The sequence below is a fragment of the Hydra vulgaris genome, chromosome 03 (assembly GCF_038396675.1).
Source record: "Hydra vulgaris chromosome 03, alternate assembly HydraT2T_AEP".
Taxonomy (NCBI): domain Eukaryota; kingdom Metazoa; phylum Cnidaria; class Hydrozoa; order Anthoathecata; family Hydridae; genus Hydra; species Hydra vulgaris.
The window spans coordinates 40,720,067-40,740,095 of NC_088922.1; the positions used below are offsets into that span (position 1 = coordinate 40,720,067).

The window sequence follows — 20,029 nt, forward strand, 5'->3', positions numbered from 1 at the left end:
CTATTATTCTCTGTGACAAGTTTTATGTTACAAAAATGATAATTTACCAGGAAGTTGTTGTTTTCGGAAAACCAATGATATAAATTCAATTTCGAAACGTGTTTTAGATGTTATGATAACTTGTAATACTAATTATATGTTTGATGGTCCTAAATTTCTTTTGAAAATGTTGTGAAAACCTGTAAACAAATAAATTCCTAATTTTTATGTGACCAAATTCATTAAACTTTAGAATCAGTAGGAGAGTCAAATAGCAAATTTGACACTCTTACTGATTCTAAAGTTAAATGAATTATAAATTCCTTTATAATTCAATTAAATAAATTTAGATGTTAAATTTTGTTTTTATATATAAATGTTACTTTATATATAAAACGGTAATCATTTATAATTCAGTTAAATAAATTATAAAACATATAACTTATATGTGATAAAAATCTAACTCTTTATAAAAAACTTTGTTTAACTGCAGATGGAACTTTTTTGTTGTGTAACTTTTGTCCATGTTATCAAAAACATACAAAATAATGGGCTCAGAAAGCAAAACGTTTTTTTCTAATAATACTTACAATACTCTTCTTAATCACCCTGAAACTTCTACTATCTCAAACGTTAACAAGACTGGTGATTTTATTAAACTTGCTGTCACATAATAGAAAACTTTTAATCTAAAAATTGTAGGCATATATTTTAGGTTCAATAATGATCAAAAAGCTTCCTCAGAGGTCTAAATGATAAGCAAAGAAAGTTTGTTTTGGATTTTTGCGATACAGCATTATGCATGAAAAAAAATCAGAAAATAGGTATAAAATTTCAACAGTGTTGATATTTTTTATCAGTTTTATTTCTTATCAGTTTTATTTTTTATTTCTTCACATGAATAATTTGTGAAATGTCTTGTGACATATGTCACAAGACATTTCACAAATTATACATGTGAAGAAATAGTCTAGCTGATTAAAACGCTATTAAGAGAAACATCTTTGTTACAAGTATATCATGTTAGGAAAATTTGTTACAGAACTACTTGAAACAGAATTTAGAAATTTAAGAAAAGTTTAAATCTTTAGACATATTTTTTAAGTGTGCTTCGAAACCAATGAAGTCTCTTGTTTACATTAAAATGTATTTTGAAATTATGATTTGCTTAACGAATATGAAATTTTGACCAATATTTTATTTTTCTAAACTTTGATCAATATCCAAAATCATTTGGAATAGGTGGATTAAAAAGTCCTTTTGACAATTTTGTTCAATGGCTTTTCTTCAATTTGATTAAAGAGAAAGTTTGTTTGACTTTATTCAATACTTTTATGCTTTAATGCATTACTTAATTGAAATTGAGTGTTATCATCGCATACTTTCTTCCTATATTCATTTATAAAAAACCACTGAAAAGTTTTTACACCAAAATCAAACGGAAAACTATGTTGTTTTAAACAAAGAGTGGCCATATTAAGTTTGTCTTGTTAGGTTGACATTTATTCATTGACACTTTTACGTTTATTATTTGCAGAGACTTGTTAATTGTATCGTTGTTAATTGTATCGTTGTTAATTGTATCGTTGTTAATTGTATCGTTGTTAATTGTAATATGCATGAAGTTTGCTGTTTTTGGATTTTAAAAGCATTCCTTATTTATTTAAAGCAATATATTTTTATTGAAAAAGTTTAGTTACTTTAGTTCTAATTTTTATTTGATTTAAAACATGTTTCTTTTTTTCATTATTAAACAAAAAGTTTGTTGTAATGAAGTAATGAAATTTATTATTAAAAATATGAAAATATTTATAAATAGTTTTTATAAATTTATATTAATAGTTACAGTATCTATTTTAATTTTCAGATATTTTATAAAGTAAGTCATTAAATAAAGCATTATGTGTTTTAAAACAAATTTTATTTAAATAAAAAAATTAAATTTTAAACAAATTTAGATCAAATTTGTCGTTTTCATTTTCAAATATCAACCTTTTTTTGCAGACCAAAACATTTTAACAAGCACAAATATTTTGTTCATTTAAATATATAGATAAATTTATATGATAATGTTTTGTGTATTATTTGGCATAAATACATTGACTGGCAATAGGAATACCAAGAATTAAATGTAAATACATCGACTGAGGATAAGGGTTCGGTCAGGGTTTTAGTCATGAATAAAAGTCATAAAAGACAAGTTAACTATCATTTCGTTAAAAAGTATTCAGCTTAACTTGATGATTTCAACGTCGCGTAAATCAAATAACGTTCTTCCGCTCTAAACGGACCGAAGAAGAAAGCAGTGGTTGGGGACCTCATGTATCACTATAAACCACTGTACATCCAAGACTGGTGCGAATGGTGTGTGATACCCTCCCCCACCCCATATCAATGAATTTTAGTTAATTATGTCTGCAAATTTAGCTCTTTTAGACCAGCAAAGCGGCATATGTAGATCATATAGTGCAGACGGCGAACTAGGACTTTTAGAACTGTCGGCAAATGTGAAAAACATGGACCTTTTTTCTTTTTCTTTTTGATAAAAAAAATCCTTATAGCATTTTTGCTACAGTCATTAAAAATCCTGGATCCGCTCCTGAATATCACGCAGTATTTTTTTAAAACCTTATTTTTAGAAAATAGATCTATGCACGATGTTTACATTTGTTGCTATGCAGTTGTTAAGAAGCAATACTTCATCGTGCCTTTTTTAAATAAAAAAAACTTAATAAAGTTTATATAGAAAAATAATTCCATCATTTATTGACATGTCTGAAAATGTCAAGAAAAGTTTTATTATAGGAATTTAAAATTTTGTATTTTTTCTCTGCTTCAAAATATGTAACGCTTTCTAGTGGTGAGTCTTGCAACGCGTTAAGCGAGCAAACTTCGAGGTGATATGTGAATATATCACATTTTATTTTATTTTGACGGTTAGCTTATCTAGTGATTATTTCTTTCTTTTTAATTTAAACAACTTTTACCCTCTTTGCCCTGTGTTCAAAGATGCTTTGCGATACCATGTCGTGCAAAATAAAGCGCAGGCTGCGTTAAATATGATGTTGTTGACCGATTCAGTCGTGTGAATTGACCGATGATGAATTTATGATATCAAAGTTAATCGATGCAAAAAAAATTTTTAACCAATAATGGCTGCTCTGTTTTTCTCTATTCGCTGATCTCGGCGTCGTTAAATGGCTAATCTGGAGTTTACACAATGCCTGAAAGTGTCATATCTGAAAAATTAAAAGAATCTGGATGCGCCCATGAAACCTATTGTATCTTAACCTAGAATAAAATCCCAGTAAACACACAAACGTCTCTTAAACGTCAAAACAACGTTTCGACGAAACGTTCAGATTTGGTCGATTATCCGTTTGGAATGAAATCCAGATTAACGTTTAGAACAAACGTCCATAAAACGTCTATATTCAAACGTATTTTAGACTTCTATTATAGGATTATTATACGTATATAAAGCGTTTAGATTTTGTCTAATTTGCGTTTAAATCTAGTCTAATTAACGTATATAAAGCGTTTAGATTTAATCTTTGTAAACGTAAATTAGACATTTAGATCTTGTCTAATAGTTTCTTTGATTTAGTTAACGTAATTTCAATTTATTTATGTTTTAAAACTAATATAGATTAAAATTACTTTATCACTTTTTAATTTTATATAAGTAATAAGAGTTATATAGGTCTTGAAATTTATAAATAAGATATAGTTATAAAAGACCTAGTCTTATTTTTTATAACTATTATAATATAATTATATACTTTTATACCATACCACTTATAAGTACTATGTACTTATAAGTGGTATGATAAAAGTATAGTACTTTTATCATACTACTTATACTATATTTTATAAAACTATATTTAAACTTATATAAAACGTTTTCATATAGTGGGGACTTTGAGAAAAAATGTTTGTGCGCTATACTTGTATTTGTTTCGATATTTAAAAAAAACTAAATGATCAAGCTTTTTGCTGTGGAAATTTAATAGTAATAATTTCTATCAAATATTTCTTAAATTTTTTCTCCTTAGCAGAAAATAAAAGTTTACATTAATATTAAGTCAAAGATTACTAATAAAATTAATAAAATCAAAAATAAATATTTTGGATCACTGTTTTCTCTGGTTTATGCATTATCAAAAATCTTCCTAAAATACTGTCTACCGCTTGTTCATCATGCACCTGTTTGTGCAACATCGTCTTCTACATTCGTATACTGATCGTCTGATTTCGAACCTGATTTGTAACCGCAAAAAACGAGGGTAAAATGATTATCATTTTTAATACACATTCATAAATCAAAATTGGAATTACACAGAGCAACTTTATATATAGAGGATTTTCTGAATGAAAGTTTCTGAAATATCCTGCACCATCAATGTTTATTTTTGACATTAAAAAATTAGTAACGTTGCGACATAACATATGCAGTGGTTTTTACCAACTCTGCTTCACCAATTTTCTTTAGCAAATGTAACTAAATTAAGCTAAAACGCATCTAAAATAAAAAAATAAGTATTTAGTTATTAAACCTTTTGATTATTGCAAAGATGAATTACTACTGTTACACAATCATACTAGCGTTTACAAAATGAATTTAAACTGTTTATAAAACTTACGAAAAATGTTCTTGCAGCAGGACTTTCATAACAAGAGACCAGCAACTCATATCTTTTAACTGTGAATGTCGCTATCAATAATTTCTAAAACATCGGAGTCTATTGATTTGTTGGCATTAAGGAAGGTAGATTGTCGTGATAAGAACTTTTTAACTTGTATGAACTAAAATAGCGCATCCGACACTCGTTTATTATTTATTTATCAGTCGTTTTGCTTTCAGTTGTTGTAAGGAAGTGAATCTTGAAAACACATTTAAGTTTGATTTAATTATTTAGTCAATAAAAAATAATTTTTTAACAAGATTTTTATTTCGTTTTAATTATGTCTATTTAAACCGCGTAACTTAAGCTGTTATGTGAGTCTTCTGACTAATGGCTATATTACTTTATTATAATGTAATAAACGTTTATTAAAGGTCGATCAAACGTTTAGAATAACGACTTATATTAATCAATATTGTAAACGCTTGATCGACATTTAATAAACGTATGTATTAAAAAATTTAAAGCGTAGTTTTAAATCTATAAATGTTTACGTTTAATTAAGGCTGATTAAAGGTTTACAATATTGACTAATGTAAGTCGATATTCTAAACGTTAGATCGACGTTTAGTAAACGTATATATAAAAAAGTTTGAAATATACATTTTAAATCAAGTGTCGATTTTTAGTCAATAATAAGTCGCTAAACGTTTTATCCATTTTTTGACCGATTTCTACTAAACATTGAACTATTCTGAACCAATCTGTGTTTACTGGGCTTATATATAAAATATTTAAAAAAAAATACAGAAGGCGAAACAGACTGTAGAAGAAATTTAAATAAGATTTTTAACTAATTTATTATTGTTCTTTTCTTTAAGAACAACGAGCACTCTATTTGTAGAATACACTAACTTAACTTATAATATAACTTATATACATATAAAGGGTGCAAGCAGAAAACGAGTGATACCACAGTTTATATTGTATTTTTTTGTTTGTTTTTTTCTGTTGTTATACTTTTATTTTCCTCTTTTAAAAGATCTCTGCTTCGTTTTATACTATTTGCATTGTCCCTCAACAAAAGTAGTGTTCAATATTTTTTAGTGTAATTTTTTTTTGTAACATATTGATTATATGGCAGTCTACTTTCTTTATAAAATTTAAAATCAGATATATAGTAATACCCAGGGGCATCCATAGGGATCTGATCAAAAGAAAGCAAGTAATGATTTAGATTGAATAAAATAATTTAGTAAAAAAAGGAATAAATCAGCAAAGTTACCTGTAAAAGTGGTGAAAGTATCTAAATTTTCGATATTTCACCGATTCAACCAATACTAATATAATGTGAAAGATCTTTTGCAATTTAGACATTTATTTAAATGTGTAGAATTTATTACTTTATATAAAAAGATTTCTTAGCCATACACAGTAATTTAGTAACACTTAAAATTTGGCCAAAATACAGTTTTTTGAGAAGCGCAATTTAACAATGTTATTAGCTAACTATTTTCTACAGTTTCTTATAATTCTAACGCTATAAAAAAGTACTAAAATAGTATATTTAAACGTTAATTTGTTTGAAAGTGACCGAAACTGCTGTTTTTTTATAATTAAAATTTTATCAGTTTTAAAACTTAATTTTCCCCCTAATCCCGTAGAGCAATTTTTCAGCAATTTTAAATAAATATTTTTAAAAACCTTTCATTTTAATTTCCATTAATTTTTCAATTTATTTTCCCCCTAAATACAAAACCTTTCATTTTAATTTTCAAAGATAATAGATAATTTTATATTAATTTATAAAAATGTTTGAATATGTATTTATACATCTTGTAAGAAATGCATTTAAAACATGTAATTTTCGTGTCACATGATAGAGCCGAAAATATTTATCCTCTAAAATATCACCGAAATATTTCACAACCAAAAAATTTAGAACCGAAAAGTATTCTTTCATTGTAGGATCGAATTACAAAATCCTTTCTTGCGCCGAAAGTTTTAAAACCGAACTTTACAACCGAAAAAATTTGGATCGAATTACAAAATCCTTTCTTTTTTTATTTTAATTTAATTCGATCGAAAAAAATTATTTATGACATTTCGATTGATAATTCGATTATTTCGGTTCTATTTTTTTTCGTGAACATTTTCGGTTGTGTAATAAATTTCTCATATTCGGTTCTAAATTGAAATTTACGATTCGGTTAAATCATCCCAGTGGGCACAGGACGTAAAAAAGACGTCTTTTAAACGTCTTTTGAACGTTTTGGACGTCTTTTGAACGTTTTGGACGTCTTTTGAACGTTCAAAAGACGTCTTATTTAGGTCCTGTGCCCACTGGGATAGGACGCCGTAATTTTAATGAGTTTTAATTAATTTTTATATAGCTAGGACTTTTTACCTTAGACTTCCTTCGCAAAGCCAATACTTTTTTAAAGAGAGTTTGAATATATATATATATACAAACTCTCTTTAAAAAAGTAATATAATATGTATTATTCTATAAGAAACTAAAACAGTTAGCTGCCCCATCTTGCCCTATTTTGAAATAATGTGGTTTTAAAAAACTTATTTTATAAAATAATAAGCGACATAAAAGCTAATACGACGTAAATCAACTTCAATTTTATATATATATATATATATATATATATATATATATATATATATATATATATATATATATATATATATATATATATATATATATATATATCTATATATATATATCTATATATATACATACATACATACATACATACATACATACATACATACATACATACATACATACATACATACATACATACATACATACATACATACATACATACATACATACATACATACATACATACATACATACATATATCTTAATTATAAAACATTGCATGTCCAAATTTGAACCAGTGAACGGCAACCAGTGACGGCAAGTGCATTATTAACAATTGAATTAACAAAGTGTTCAGATAATTTTACATTATAAAAAGCAAAATACATGATATCGGAAATTGTAGATATAAATGATCCAATCAATAGTTTTATTATTAATTTTTTGTTTGTTAGGAATGGGAATTGTTCAGGTTACATTAAAATTGTCAGAGTTTTAATTTTTTTACTTTAAAAGGGTTGATTCAGTTGAAACTTTTTAGCATTCGTTCGTATACTGTTCAAAACAACCTTTTAATTGACATGCTTTTTATTTTTGTTTTAGTTTATTCTTTATTTGTTAATTTTTACTCCTTATTTAAGTTCTAAATTTTTGAAAACCTAATCTATTTAAGAATTTTTTTTAGCTTCAATGCTTAGAGCTTACAATCTCTGTTTGTTATGCATAAACAAGTGACACCATTACAGTCCCAGACAATGATTAATTTAAATTATAAATAAGGATAAACGGTTATTTTAGACGTAAAAACCTTGTTCAGAACAATCCTTAAGCAACTAATAATATTCAACATTTGAGTAATGAAAATTTTTTTTTTTGTTATTTGTCATTAACACTGCTATGATATGATTTCATTATAAATCGTATTATAAATTTCAAAAAATGATTAACTGCAAAAAAATACCTATTTGTAGTATGTTTAGAAATCACTGTTGAATTATAAATCAGCTTTTTAGAATTATCTTGCGAAATCTGAGCGCCAAATAAGTAATGCACATCAGGGATCGTCCAAAAACAACAATAAATTTAATTAAAAAAAAGTTTTTCCTCGCAGAGTCTTTAATTAAACCAAAAACAAAAATAGCTCTTTAAGTTCAATGAAAATCGCCGCGCTAAAGATCATATAAAAAAGTTGAGTAAAAGCAAGGAGGTATAATAAAATGGAGGAAAATCGAAGCCGAAAATCGTTTAAAATCTTTGTTGTACAATTATACCAGCGGCAAGCCAAAATGGCGCGTTTGCGTTTAAAAAGGAAAGTTTTGAAATGTAGTTTGTAACCTTTGAAAGCTGTAATCAAAATGGATTACTCTCTTAAAAGTTGACTGGATAAGTTTTTAACAACTGTTCCAGCCACAGTTGTTAACAAGGCCAAAAGTAGCAAGGCCAAGGCCACATGTTACAAGGCCAAGACCAAGGACAAGGTCTACGCAAACATTTTCAAGACCAAAGACTTAAATTTTGGCCTTGGGTTATTGCCAATTATAACTAAAACTGTAGGTAGCAAGTGCTATGACAATGAAACCACGTTATAAAATTAGACAAAGGTTATGCGCAGATTTCAACTTTTCAACAGATGTCAATAAGAAAACATACTTGTAGATATATATGAAAGCTGAAAACAAAAATACATAAAAGTAAAAAATTGAAACTTTTAATTCATTAATTTTTATGTATTTTTGTACTTAATACTAACAACTGATATTAACATCTTTTAATTAAAGATATGTTGTTATTAGTTATTAGATATTAAACCTTTAAAACTCTGTTTTTAAATTTTAAAATGTTTTAACTAATAAAAAACGTTAAAATATATAATGTGACTTAATATATAGATGTAACAAAATTTTCATTAAACGTATATTTTAATATCTGTTTAATGAAAATTGCGGCAAAAAAGAACTTAAGATGTTATACTTTATTTAAAATATATTTAGCGTTGCGTAATTTATAGACGATCCTAACCCAAATCTGGAATTTTGGAAAGAAACCTCTTGCCGTATTTGACTTATTAAACAAAATTTCTGAAATAAAGCTTGAGGAACTCTTTAGAAATGTAGTGATTGCATTGCGTATTTTTGCTTCAATTCCAGTGACAGTGGCCTCAAGTGAGTGTTTATTGAGTAAATTGAAGCTCATGATGATGTGATTGAAGAGTTTTCTAAACAAAAGTCAAGAAAAATAACACTGTAAGAAACAAAAGCTGCACTATTTAATTATATTTATATATCAGTAATATAATCAAACAATTCAAGCAGGACTTAATTTTTTTTTCGGAGTAAGGGGAGTGGGCCCCCAAACAGAAGGATGCTTGGGGTCCCCAAATCCTGTGCACGGCCCTAATCTCTACTACTTGGTTGAACCTTATCTTCTGCTTCCCCTTTTAGCTATAGGTTTGTTACATTACTTAAGAACGTTTTTTCGGCAAGGAACTTGTTATATCTCTCCAGGATTTTATTTTGTGTAATAGTATATTTGCATTTGCAACAAATTGCTGTATTCTAAATATAGAAATATAAAATACCTTTTAGTAAATCCGGCAAAAATACTACTGATTCTTATCTAGACATTTATTAATTCAATTCTCGTTTAGAAATTTATTATTAATCGTTCAAAAAGCACAAAATAAAGAACAATAAACAAACTCTACATATTGTTAGCGAAATTTTTTAAACTTCTATTTTGTATGTACAAGGCTTCAATTGCTTGTAACGTTTGTAACTGAACTGGAAAGCTTTAACCAATGGTTTATAGCTAATAAGTTATCATTAAATTGTGAAAAAACAAGTTTTACTCTCTTCCATAAAATAAGACAATCAACTAATCTTCCGTTAAAGTTGCCAAAAATTAATAAAAATGAAATAAATCGAGTAAATTATACAAGGTTTTTTGGAGTAATATTTGATGAGAACCTATCATGGAAAAAACATATTAGTCTTATTGAAGCAAAAATTTCATCTGCTATAAGTGTATTGTATAAATCTAGGTCCTTTCTCGATTATAAATCACGCAAAATGCTTTACTTCGTCTTGTTCATTGTCATCTCTCTTACGCTAATATTGTTTGGGCTAACACGCACAAAACTAAATTAATAAGATTACAAAACCACAAAACCACGCATGTAAAGCGGTTAACTATTTAAAAAAATTAGAAAACCCTTCCTCTGTAATAAAATACATGAATGTGTTAAATATATCAAAACTTAATTCGCTTCAAATATTAATATTTATGTATAAATATAAGAATAACTTGCTGCCAAAAGTATTTTCTGATATTTTTACATTGGCGTTTTCACAAAAATACAGTTTTCGGTCAAATAGCAACCATAACTATCAATTGAGCAGAGTAAAATCACAGTTGTCAAAATTCTCAATTATTAACCAAGGTCCGTCATTATGGAATCAATTAAAAAATAACAATATAAAAGATTTGAAAAGCACTTCCTCTTTTAAACGACAAATGAAATTGCATCTCCTAAACTTCTGATATATATGCGAGTATGTTTTATATATGTGTGTGTAAGTATGTTTGTATATGTGTTTGTGTATGTGTATGTGTACATATGAGGATATATATGAGTTTTTATTCTTCACCTAGTATTTTTCAGAAAAAATATTTTATTGCAAATTTACTAAAGTCATGTGGGCTTTAAATGTTATTGTAAATTATGTTATTAAGTTTTATTCTTCACGTAGTATTTTTCAGAAAAAATATTTTATTGTAAATTTACTAAAGCCATGTGGGCTTTAAATGTTATTGTAAAGGGGCTCTATGAAAAGATTGTGGTGACACCAGTCATCCGTATCTTCTTTGAGCCCCTGTCTGTTTTATATATATTCTTTGTGTAACGTAAAAGTTTCATGGTAATTTAATTATTTTATTTTTATATAAACAGCGAAAAAAAAAAAAAAAAAAAAGTTTTAAAACAATATCATTAGATAATTTTTGTTAAAAGTGAGGAAAGTGATGACGATCAGTTAACAGACGTTCATTTAGCAGCCACTGCAGAAGATTTTTTAATGCCGCCAAAAAGAGCCAGAACGACGTGTGGTCTCGCTTATAAACAAAATCAAAATAAAGCTCAACAAGTAGATCTTATAAGAAATATTTTACCTGATAAAACAACTTCTGAAATAAATCCATTTAGAAATTCAAACCAATGGAAAGATGAGCGAATATTGTAAAACAAATTCAATTTACTGTCGATCCTGGTTTGATATTTTTATATTATACACTATATTATGATGATTTTTTGAAACAGTTTATGAAGGTTTGATCTGGAATGGAATTCCATGCTTTTGTTAGCATAAACATAGTAGTTAAGATAGAAAACTTAAGCATCTTGTTCTCTTTTTTTAAGGCAGCAATTTACTTTTTCACTTGCAAGTGAGCGATTGCAAGTGAGCGATATTTGGCTTTATATTTATATTTGGCTTTATATTTGCAAGTGAGCGATTTGCAAGTGAGCGATATTTGACTTTAAGAGATCGGATAACTCCTTGATCCATAGGTTGGGTGATCGAATTTGTATTCGGTAGATAAAAGATAAGCTTCACCCAATCAAGTTTCTGCACGTTAGGATGGGCAGAACAATTATCTACAATTAAAGCAATTTTCCTTTTCTGAAAATTAAACTTTAGGTCAATTTTGTAGAGGTTTTCGAATTATAGAGATTCGAATTATAGAAAGTTAAACAAAATTATAGAAAGAATTATAGAAAGTTAAACGGTTTCTTAAGCGCATTTCACGGTGACCTTATTTTTGTGTATTCAATTTCATTAAAATAAATTTCTCAAAATTTTTTTAAATTTGGAAAGGTATCTTGGACTTGTTTTTCAATTATTAGGTAATATGTATTTTCTTAGCAAATGAATTGATTCTTTTTTTTGTCAAAAGTTTTCTCTAAGATCTTATAAACGAAACAAGTAGAGGAATTGTCTCAGAATTTTTTTTATATGTTAAAGGTTTTACAAGAATTTATTCATCAGAATAAATTCGCTTTAATGATAATGACAAAATGACTCTATTTCACTGGTGTGTTTGGTTTGTAATATATTTTGATACTGTGGCCATTTCCACTTCTAATTATTAGCAATTAAAAAATTCTTTGTCTTCTTTTAATAAAAATCTTTAACAATTTTAGAGCAGCAATACCCAAATATTAACAAGCAAATATGTGCAGTTTTCAACTGCACATATTTGTTTGCTATTAAATTTAATCTTAACTTGTGATTCTAAGCTTAATTTTTGCTTTGTTATAAACTGGTTGTACGTTGTTATAACTCTGAGTTAATAACATCCAGCTTAGTGCTCATTAAGCTCAAGATTTCTTTTCCTCATTTATTTCTTATGAAATATTTCATAAATAATAAAGTTAGTTATTTATCTAGGTACTGAATTAATTCTGCAAGCACTCTAAAAAGGTCTTTATTCTTTAAACACTTTGTCTATTTTTAAACAAAACATTGTTTTGAATTTTAGGTTGGAGTTTCAAGTGACATTAATTTTTGATATATTTTTTAAATGCCTTCTTTCTGATAACTTTATAGTTAAGTCTTAGAAAGTTCAAAAAAAATTTATTCTGGGGGGAAATATCCTAGAAGAGTCCATGAATTTTGTGAAAAAATAGGAATAGTTCTGGAAAGTCGTGAAATTCAATTGTTATTTTTTTGTGGGAATTCTGTGGATAAATAAATATCATTCACAAATATCAATAAATATCATTCACACACATTCTACGTAAAAGTAACTTTATATTTTAAAATAACCAATATAAATATATACATATATAGAGTAAAATTCTAGATATAGTCCTCTATATCTAGAATTTTCTTTAAAAAAAAAAATTCCTTTAGAAAAAAAGTGTGTGTGTGTGTGTGGGGGGGGGGGGCCTTGTGCCTAACCACTGCCCCCGGTGTTGTCGCTTCAAGACCAATACTGAGAACAAGACAGTTGAATATGAGTCTCAAGACATCTTGAGACCAAGACTTTAGTTTTGAGACCTGCATCTCGAAATTTATTTATATATATATATATATATATATATATATATATATATATATATATATATATATATATATATATTTGTATGTGCATGTACTGATTATTACTACTTTTTATTTAAAATTATAGATTGTCGCAATGATACGTGTACACAGTGCTATCAAAATCTTAAGGTAATATATGCACAGATAAAAAATAGACTAATAGATATAATAAGATTTTTGTTTAGATTAATTTATTACTTTTTTTATCTGTTAACACAACTTATAAGATAAAAAGAAAGTGTTATACTTTTTATTATATCTAGGCTTTTCAAAGAAAAGCCTAGATATAATAAAAAGTTTTCAAAGAAAAGCCTAGATATAATAAAAAGTATAACACTTTCTTTTTATCTTATAAGTTGTATTAACAGATAAAAAATTTTAAAAATTGAACAAGTACAACATAGTTATGTTGAAATTCAATTTTAAAGATTATTCTTGTTTTTGAAAAACCTAGATATACTTAAAATTATAACATTTTCTTTTTATTTTACTTTTTATATTTAAATAATTAAAGAAGAGTTTAAAAATGAGTAACTTGCGATTTGAACAAAGTCCCCAGTTTTTAATAAATTGTGCATTGATGTTTTTTTAATATTATTCTACATTAGGTGTTCATAATATAGACCTATATCTATATTCTTTATTTTTTTCTGTCTAAAGCTTTTATTTAAAACTAATGCATTTGATTTAATGTAGTTTATTTGATTATTAAAAATGAAATTTTTATTGTAATATTTCAAAATTTATTTTTTAAAAATTAGTTATGATTATGTTTCTGTTCTTATGTTTTTGTCAAAGCTCTAAAAATTTAGCTAAAATGTATAGTCAAATTTTCTTTGTTTAGAATGTTAAATTTTGGAACCAGCTCAGCAGCAGTATATGTGAGCAAGAGTTTGAAACTCAAGTTAATTCCTTCGAGAAGCTATTAAATGTGTTTAAGGAAATTTTATTGAATGGCAATGATTATCAGGTATTATTGCATGGTTTTAACTATATGTATATATATGTGTATATATATATATATATATATATATATATATATATATATATATATATATACATATATATATATATATATATATATTTATATATATATGTTTATATATATATATATATATATATATATATATATATATATATATATATACACTCTTGCATGGTTGCTTTTAATTTTACCATTGTCAGGTCAGTTTTAGGTTTTTTTTTCTGAAAAAAAATTATTTTAAAAACCGGAAAAACTTTTTTTTTTAAGTTTTTTTTTTAATTATTATTTGATAGACTGCCTGCTCCAACCACCAAACCCTTAGTCAATGAAGCAGCAGAATTAAATGACTAGAATATTTAAAGAAAACATTCGGAATGTTTTTATAAACATTCTAGTCTTTAATTTGCGGTGTTTTAAAAAGACATTAAATTTTATTTGTTTCCTCAATTAAGTTAATGCAGTTTCTTAAAATCTAACCTTAAATTTAAATACCATAGATAATTTAAGAGCTGTTTTTTTTACCACAAATTGCATATTTAACGCCTTTACTAAAGGTATATATATATATATATATATATATATATATATATATATATATATATATATATATATATATATATATATATATATATATATATATATATATATATATATATATATATAATTATATATTAACATATATTTATATATATAAATATATTAGTATTAGTAATTTAAATTACACACACACAAAAAAAAAGTTTTGTTTATTGTGTAAAGCATCTCATCTGTTGCAGGCAACAATGTCAAACGCCAAAGAATGAGAAAGCTGTAGTAACTTCGGGACTGCATTATCATTTTGCAGTTTCGTTAGAATATTAAGTTTAAATTTTGTTCAATGTATTTGTTCAAAATATTTTAAATAGAGTTTGTGCTTTGCTGCAAGACAATATCATCTGGTAGTGAATTCCAAATATAAGCAACTCTATTGTTAAAGAAATGATACCGTTGAGCACAGTTCTTTATGATTTCTCTGCGATATTGTAAATGTTGGTCAGGTTGTGGAGAAACCTTTATAGGTTCTTTGTGCCAGGCTACTTTATTTTTAAAATTCTCTAGTTATTATTTTTGAATTAGATCTCCCCATTGGCGTCTATTTTCTAGTGATGAGCATTTAATTGGAGAACAGTGAATAGAGTAATTAAAGTTATGAAGTTTGTGTGGTATCTTAGAAGCATGTTTTTGAATTTTCTCTAAAATTTTAATATCTTTTTTTTAAATAAGACGAATATATTGACACTGCATGCTCTAAGTGTGGACGCACATAGATTTTATAAAGTTTACTCCATATAGTAATATTTCTAGATACAAATATATTTTCAGAATTCCAAGCATTTAAATAGCTTTATATGATGCTTTTGTGACTTGATCATGAAATTTAAGATCAGATGATAATATTATACCTGAATCTTGTTCAGTTGATGTTACTTCAAGCCTAATTCTCTGGTGTGTGCTAAGATTATATATATAGTAATCAAATTTTAGTAAATTAGAACTCCCTAGAATATGCATTACTTTATACTTGCTTTCGTTGAGTTGCAATAGCCATATTCTTGTCCATTCTGTAATCCAGTTAATAACTCTGCAGTGGTTCACAGTCTTTTTTGCTTTCAAGTGGCAAGTTTTTGCTTTCAAGTGGCAAGTATCTTTGTGTCATCAGCATAACATTTTACATTTGTCTTATCAGGCTGATCATTAACGTATAAAATACCCAACGTATAAAAGAACCCAATCAGATATTGTTTTTCCTAAAACAACGCGTTGTCGACAATTTGAAATGAAAGAGTTTATCCAAGAAGAAAGTTTACCAACAATTCTGTATTTTTCCAGTTTAAATAATAAAGGTTTGTGTATATACCTTATTGAAAGCTTTAGCATAGTTAAAGAATATAACATCTGTCAATTTTTTATTTGATTTTGCAAAGGTTATAAAATTCATAGTTTCCAAAAGATTTTTAACACTTGATTTATTTGTAACAAATCCGTGAGAAATGTTCTGTGATTTTATCTCTGATTATTTTCTCAAGAATTTTACAAGTAACAGAAGTGAGGTAAACTATAATTTGCTGGATCTGTTTTGCAACCTTTCTTATATAATGGAGTAAGATTGGCTTCAAACCAAGGTTCTGGTAATTCAGAATTGAATGTTTAAATATTAGTGATAATGGTTTGGCTAATGATTTTGCAAACTTTTTTAGAACTAATGGACTTATGCAGTCAGTCCCAAACGATTTGTTTGTATCTAATTTGAGTAAATATGATTCTACTAAAGATTGGTCTATTTTTAATGAACGGATTGTGTTTGATGTTCTGTTAGGGAAATCCGGTAGTGTGTTCATTTTTTATGCGTGTATTGTTATTTTCAAATTCAACTATAACTGTTGGTTGCAGCTGTGTTTTTACATTTATTTTTTGGTTTAAACTAAATACTTTGACATTAGCATTGAGACTTAGTAAATGCAAAATATCATGAACTGTCTTAGTTTTTTCTTCTTTTTTTTTAATAAATTACTTTTGTTTGATGAGATGTCAATAAATATAGCTTTTTTGGACTTATTATCGCTAATTTTTCTGATACTGCTTTTATAATTTTTCTGATACTGCTTTTATAATTGCAAGATTTTGGGCGGTGCCATATTTGGTAAATGGTGAGGCAATATCCAGATATGAAGGTTGATTTGATTGAGTGGTGCTAAGCTTTCTAGTTTGGAAATTTTGTCATTTAGTCCGCTTATAATATTATTCTTCTTTGCATATATATATATATACATACATAGTGTGTGTATATATATATATGCAAATATATTATATACACACACTATGTATGTATGTATGTACACCTTTTTCTCCTGAAGCTGCTACCTCTCTACATGCTGATACTTAAATCTTTTGTATCATCATTACTCAACATATCTCAACTACCTTAATCGTTTCTGATGAATCTCATCCAATACACTCACTGTTCTTAGTCACTGTACTAGATCACGACTTTTCTTGTCTTTAATTTGTCTTGACTTTTCTTGTCGATAATAATGATCAGATGGATGAGTCACACCACACATCCATCTGATCATTATTATCTCTCTTGGCGAATACTACGACATATAAATAGGGGAGAGTTATACAACATATAAATAAGGGGGCCGATATCGGAACATCTTCTTAACTGGAGCACCTGCATTTATTCTGAAAATAAGATGTTTCATGGCTATACTTTACAAAATATAAAACGTCTAAATATAAATAATACTTCTTTACATCTTAGTTTCTTCTCTTTTTTTTTTCAATAAATTACTTTTGTTTGATGAGATGCCAATAAATATGGCTTTTTTGGACTTATTTTCACCAATTTTTGAGTTTACTGATACTGTTTTTATAAAAAGTAAGACCTATAAAAAGTAACAAAAACTAGGTCATATCTGATCTTGTTGATAGCTGAAGAATTCATTTGTTTTTATATTGAATAGCATAGTGTAAAGTTTTTACATAAAAAAGTATAAGATGGTCATCTTATCTTTGTATTTTGTGATGTATAAATAGTAAAATCTGCATATCTTTATATAACAATGAATAAAAATTGTTTGCTGTAATATTTAATATAGTATGAAATGAATCAATAATTAAATTACAATTGTATGTTTAGATTCGTAAATGCAGTGGTAGATGTCCTCTCAATTATGTATTTTGTATAAAAAGAAAGAAATGTATACAAAATTTGGAAGTAAAAAAAAAAAAAAAAGGGATTTATGTTCTTCCACAAATGTATTCAAATATGAGTTTTAGTCCAACTTGGATACTAAATGTTTTATCCCACAAACCAATCATTTTGATAAATCATTTTGACATCTATGATGGGAATGGCTCATGGCAGTACAATAATGCTAATCAGTGGCAGAATTTATCTTCAATTCCACAAAATTTTGGGGTTAAGTTAGATTCTCATACTCTAATGCGTTATACATTATATTCACCTCAGTATGGATTACGTCTTCTTTATTACACCGTTGACAATAGCAAATGGAAAGTAGGCAACATTGTTCCTTCAACTGATTTTAAGGCTATTAAAATTGCTGCTATATTTATTCATCCTTCGATTTTTAATTCTAGTTTTTCACTTTTAAGCAATAGCAAGGTATACCAAATTAAAAAAGATGATTATTGGAATGAAGGATTTCAATTGAATGAGTTATTTAAACTGTATTCACCTTTGAAAGTCATACCTAATCCAATAGCTGATGAATACATCAAAATTATTCCGTATTATCACTTAAACTTGTTTTACCAATCTCTTGAGGCGTTTGAGCTTTTTAGGCCCTTTGGTAGAATTATCGAAAGCATTCAAAATTTAGGAAGGTTAGAAGTTGAGGTACAAACAAAACATGGTTTGCTATCATTTGATTCTCAACAGATAAATTACTTTTTATTGGATTATAATAACTCAAAAGTAGTATTTCGACCTAGAAAAAATTTTTATGGAACTTTAAATATTTCCATTGAATTTTACAGCTGTTTCTTTTGTGAAATAAAAAAGCCAATAAAAAGTGTCAATATAGTGATTATCGTTAATCCAGTTAATGACTCTCCTATTAATTCTAGCAACACGCTTTATCTTCCGCCAATTGGTTTTAATTTAACTGATGAACCTAATTATGGTTTTACTATTGCTCAACTTGTAGCTCTTTCAAAAGGCTATGATGTTGAAAGAGGAAATAAAATTGGTATAGCAGTTTTTAAAGTACCTGAATGCAAGTTTGGTAAATGGCAGCACTTAAAAAATAGAAGATGGGAAAATATTATTGTAAATAATGACCTTGATATATTAAATGTAAATCTCTCTAAAGTTTCATTAGATACAGTTTTAAATTTATTTTACCTGGATAATCATGAACAGATTCGTTTTAACTTAAATGGAGATTATTTGTGGAATGTAGATAGTGCCTATTATTTGAGTTTCCTCGGTTTCAGTTTCTGGGACATGCAAGATAATGTTAGTATTGGTAAGCTAAATTTTGTAAATGTTAAAGAGCTAAATCCATTTATATATTTATTGTTAATGTTCAAGTTATTTGTGTTTAAAAAATAACAGGAGTTCAAAATATATCTCTGAGAGAAATTCTGCTTTCAAACTCCTACTTAACTCCCAAACTTGCAATTCTGTTGCGTAGAGGATGTGACAATGTGGAGGGTTCTATGAAGCGCTATGATAAATGTGGTATTTGTGGTGGGAATGGGTTTGGATGTAGTCATGCAATCAACTTTGGTATGTATGTTTTTAAAAATTTCTAACTAATATATATAAATAAAAATGTTATTTTATCGAAATAATATTTTTGCTTATACATTTTAATTAAAAAAATTTTGAGTTGTAGTAATATAACTCAAAGTAGTATAAATGGGTAAAAGATATAACTGCTAGAAAAAAAGTTATTTTTATTATTACAAATAAAATTATCTGCATATAAAATAATTTATAAACAATTTACAAAAACTTAACTATAAATGAAATGTCTTCTTAATTTCAAAAGTAATTTCAAAAGTAATTTCTATGGTTACCTTTAACATAATTTATGGTTATTTAAATGTTCCTAGTAATAATTATGGTCACTGAAATAGTTTTAACAACAGCCTTTCTATATGAGAGCAAACTATCTAAATTTATTTATTATAAAATGTATTATTCAAT

General features: G+C 26.7%; 1 protein-coding gene across 2 annotated transcripts in view; it reads left to right on the plus strand.

Annotated features, from left to right (window-relative positions):
* The window catches only part of LOC100202590 (uncharacterized), an 85,547-nt gene that overhangs the window by 32,868 nt on the left and 32,650 nt on the right, over nt 1-20,029 (plus strand). The window contains exons 1-5 of one of the 2 annotated variants that reach the window (XM_065793227.1): nt 9,186-9,464; nt 13,408-13,451; nt 14,167-14,292; nt 17,990-19,343; nt 19,433-19,606. In XM_065793227.1, coding sequence (XP_065649299.1) covers nt 18,107-19,343; nt 19,433-19,606 — 1,411 coding nt within the window. In that variant the 5' untranslated portion in view covers nt 9,186-9,464; nt 13,408-13,451; nt 14,167-14,292; nt 17,990-18,106. Of the gene's footprint in view, nt 1-9,185; nt 9,465-13,407; nt 13,452-14,166; nt 14,293-17,989; nt 19,344-19,432; nt 19,607-20,029 lie in introns of those variants that run through there. The other variant, XM_065793226.1, reaches the window with a different exon arrangement.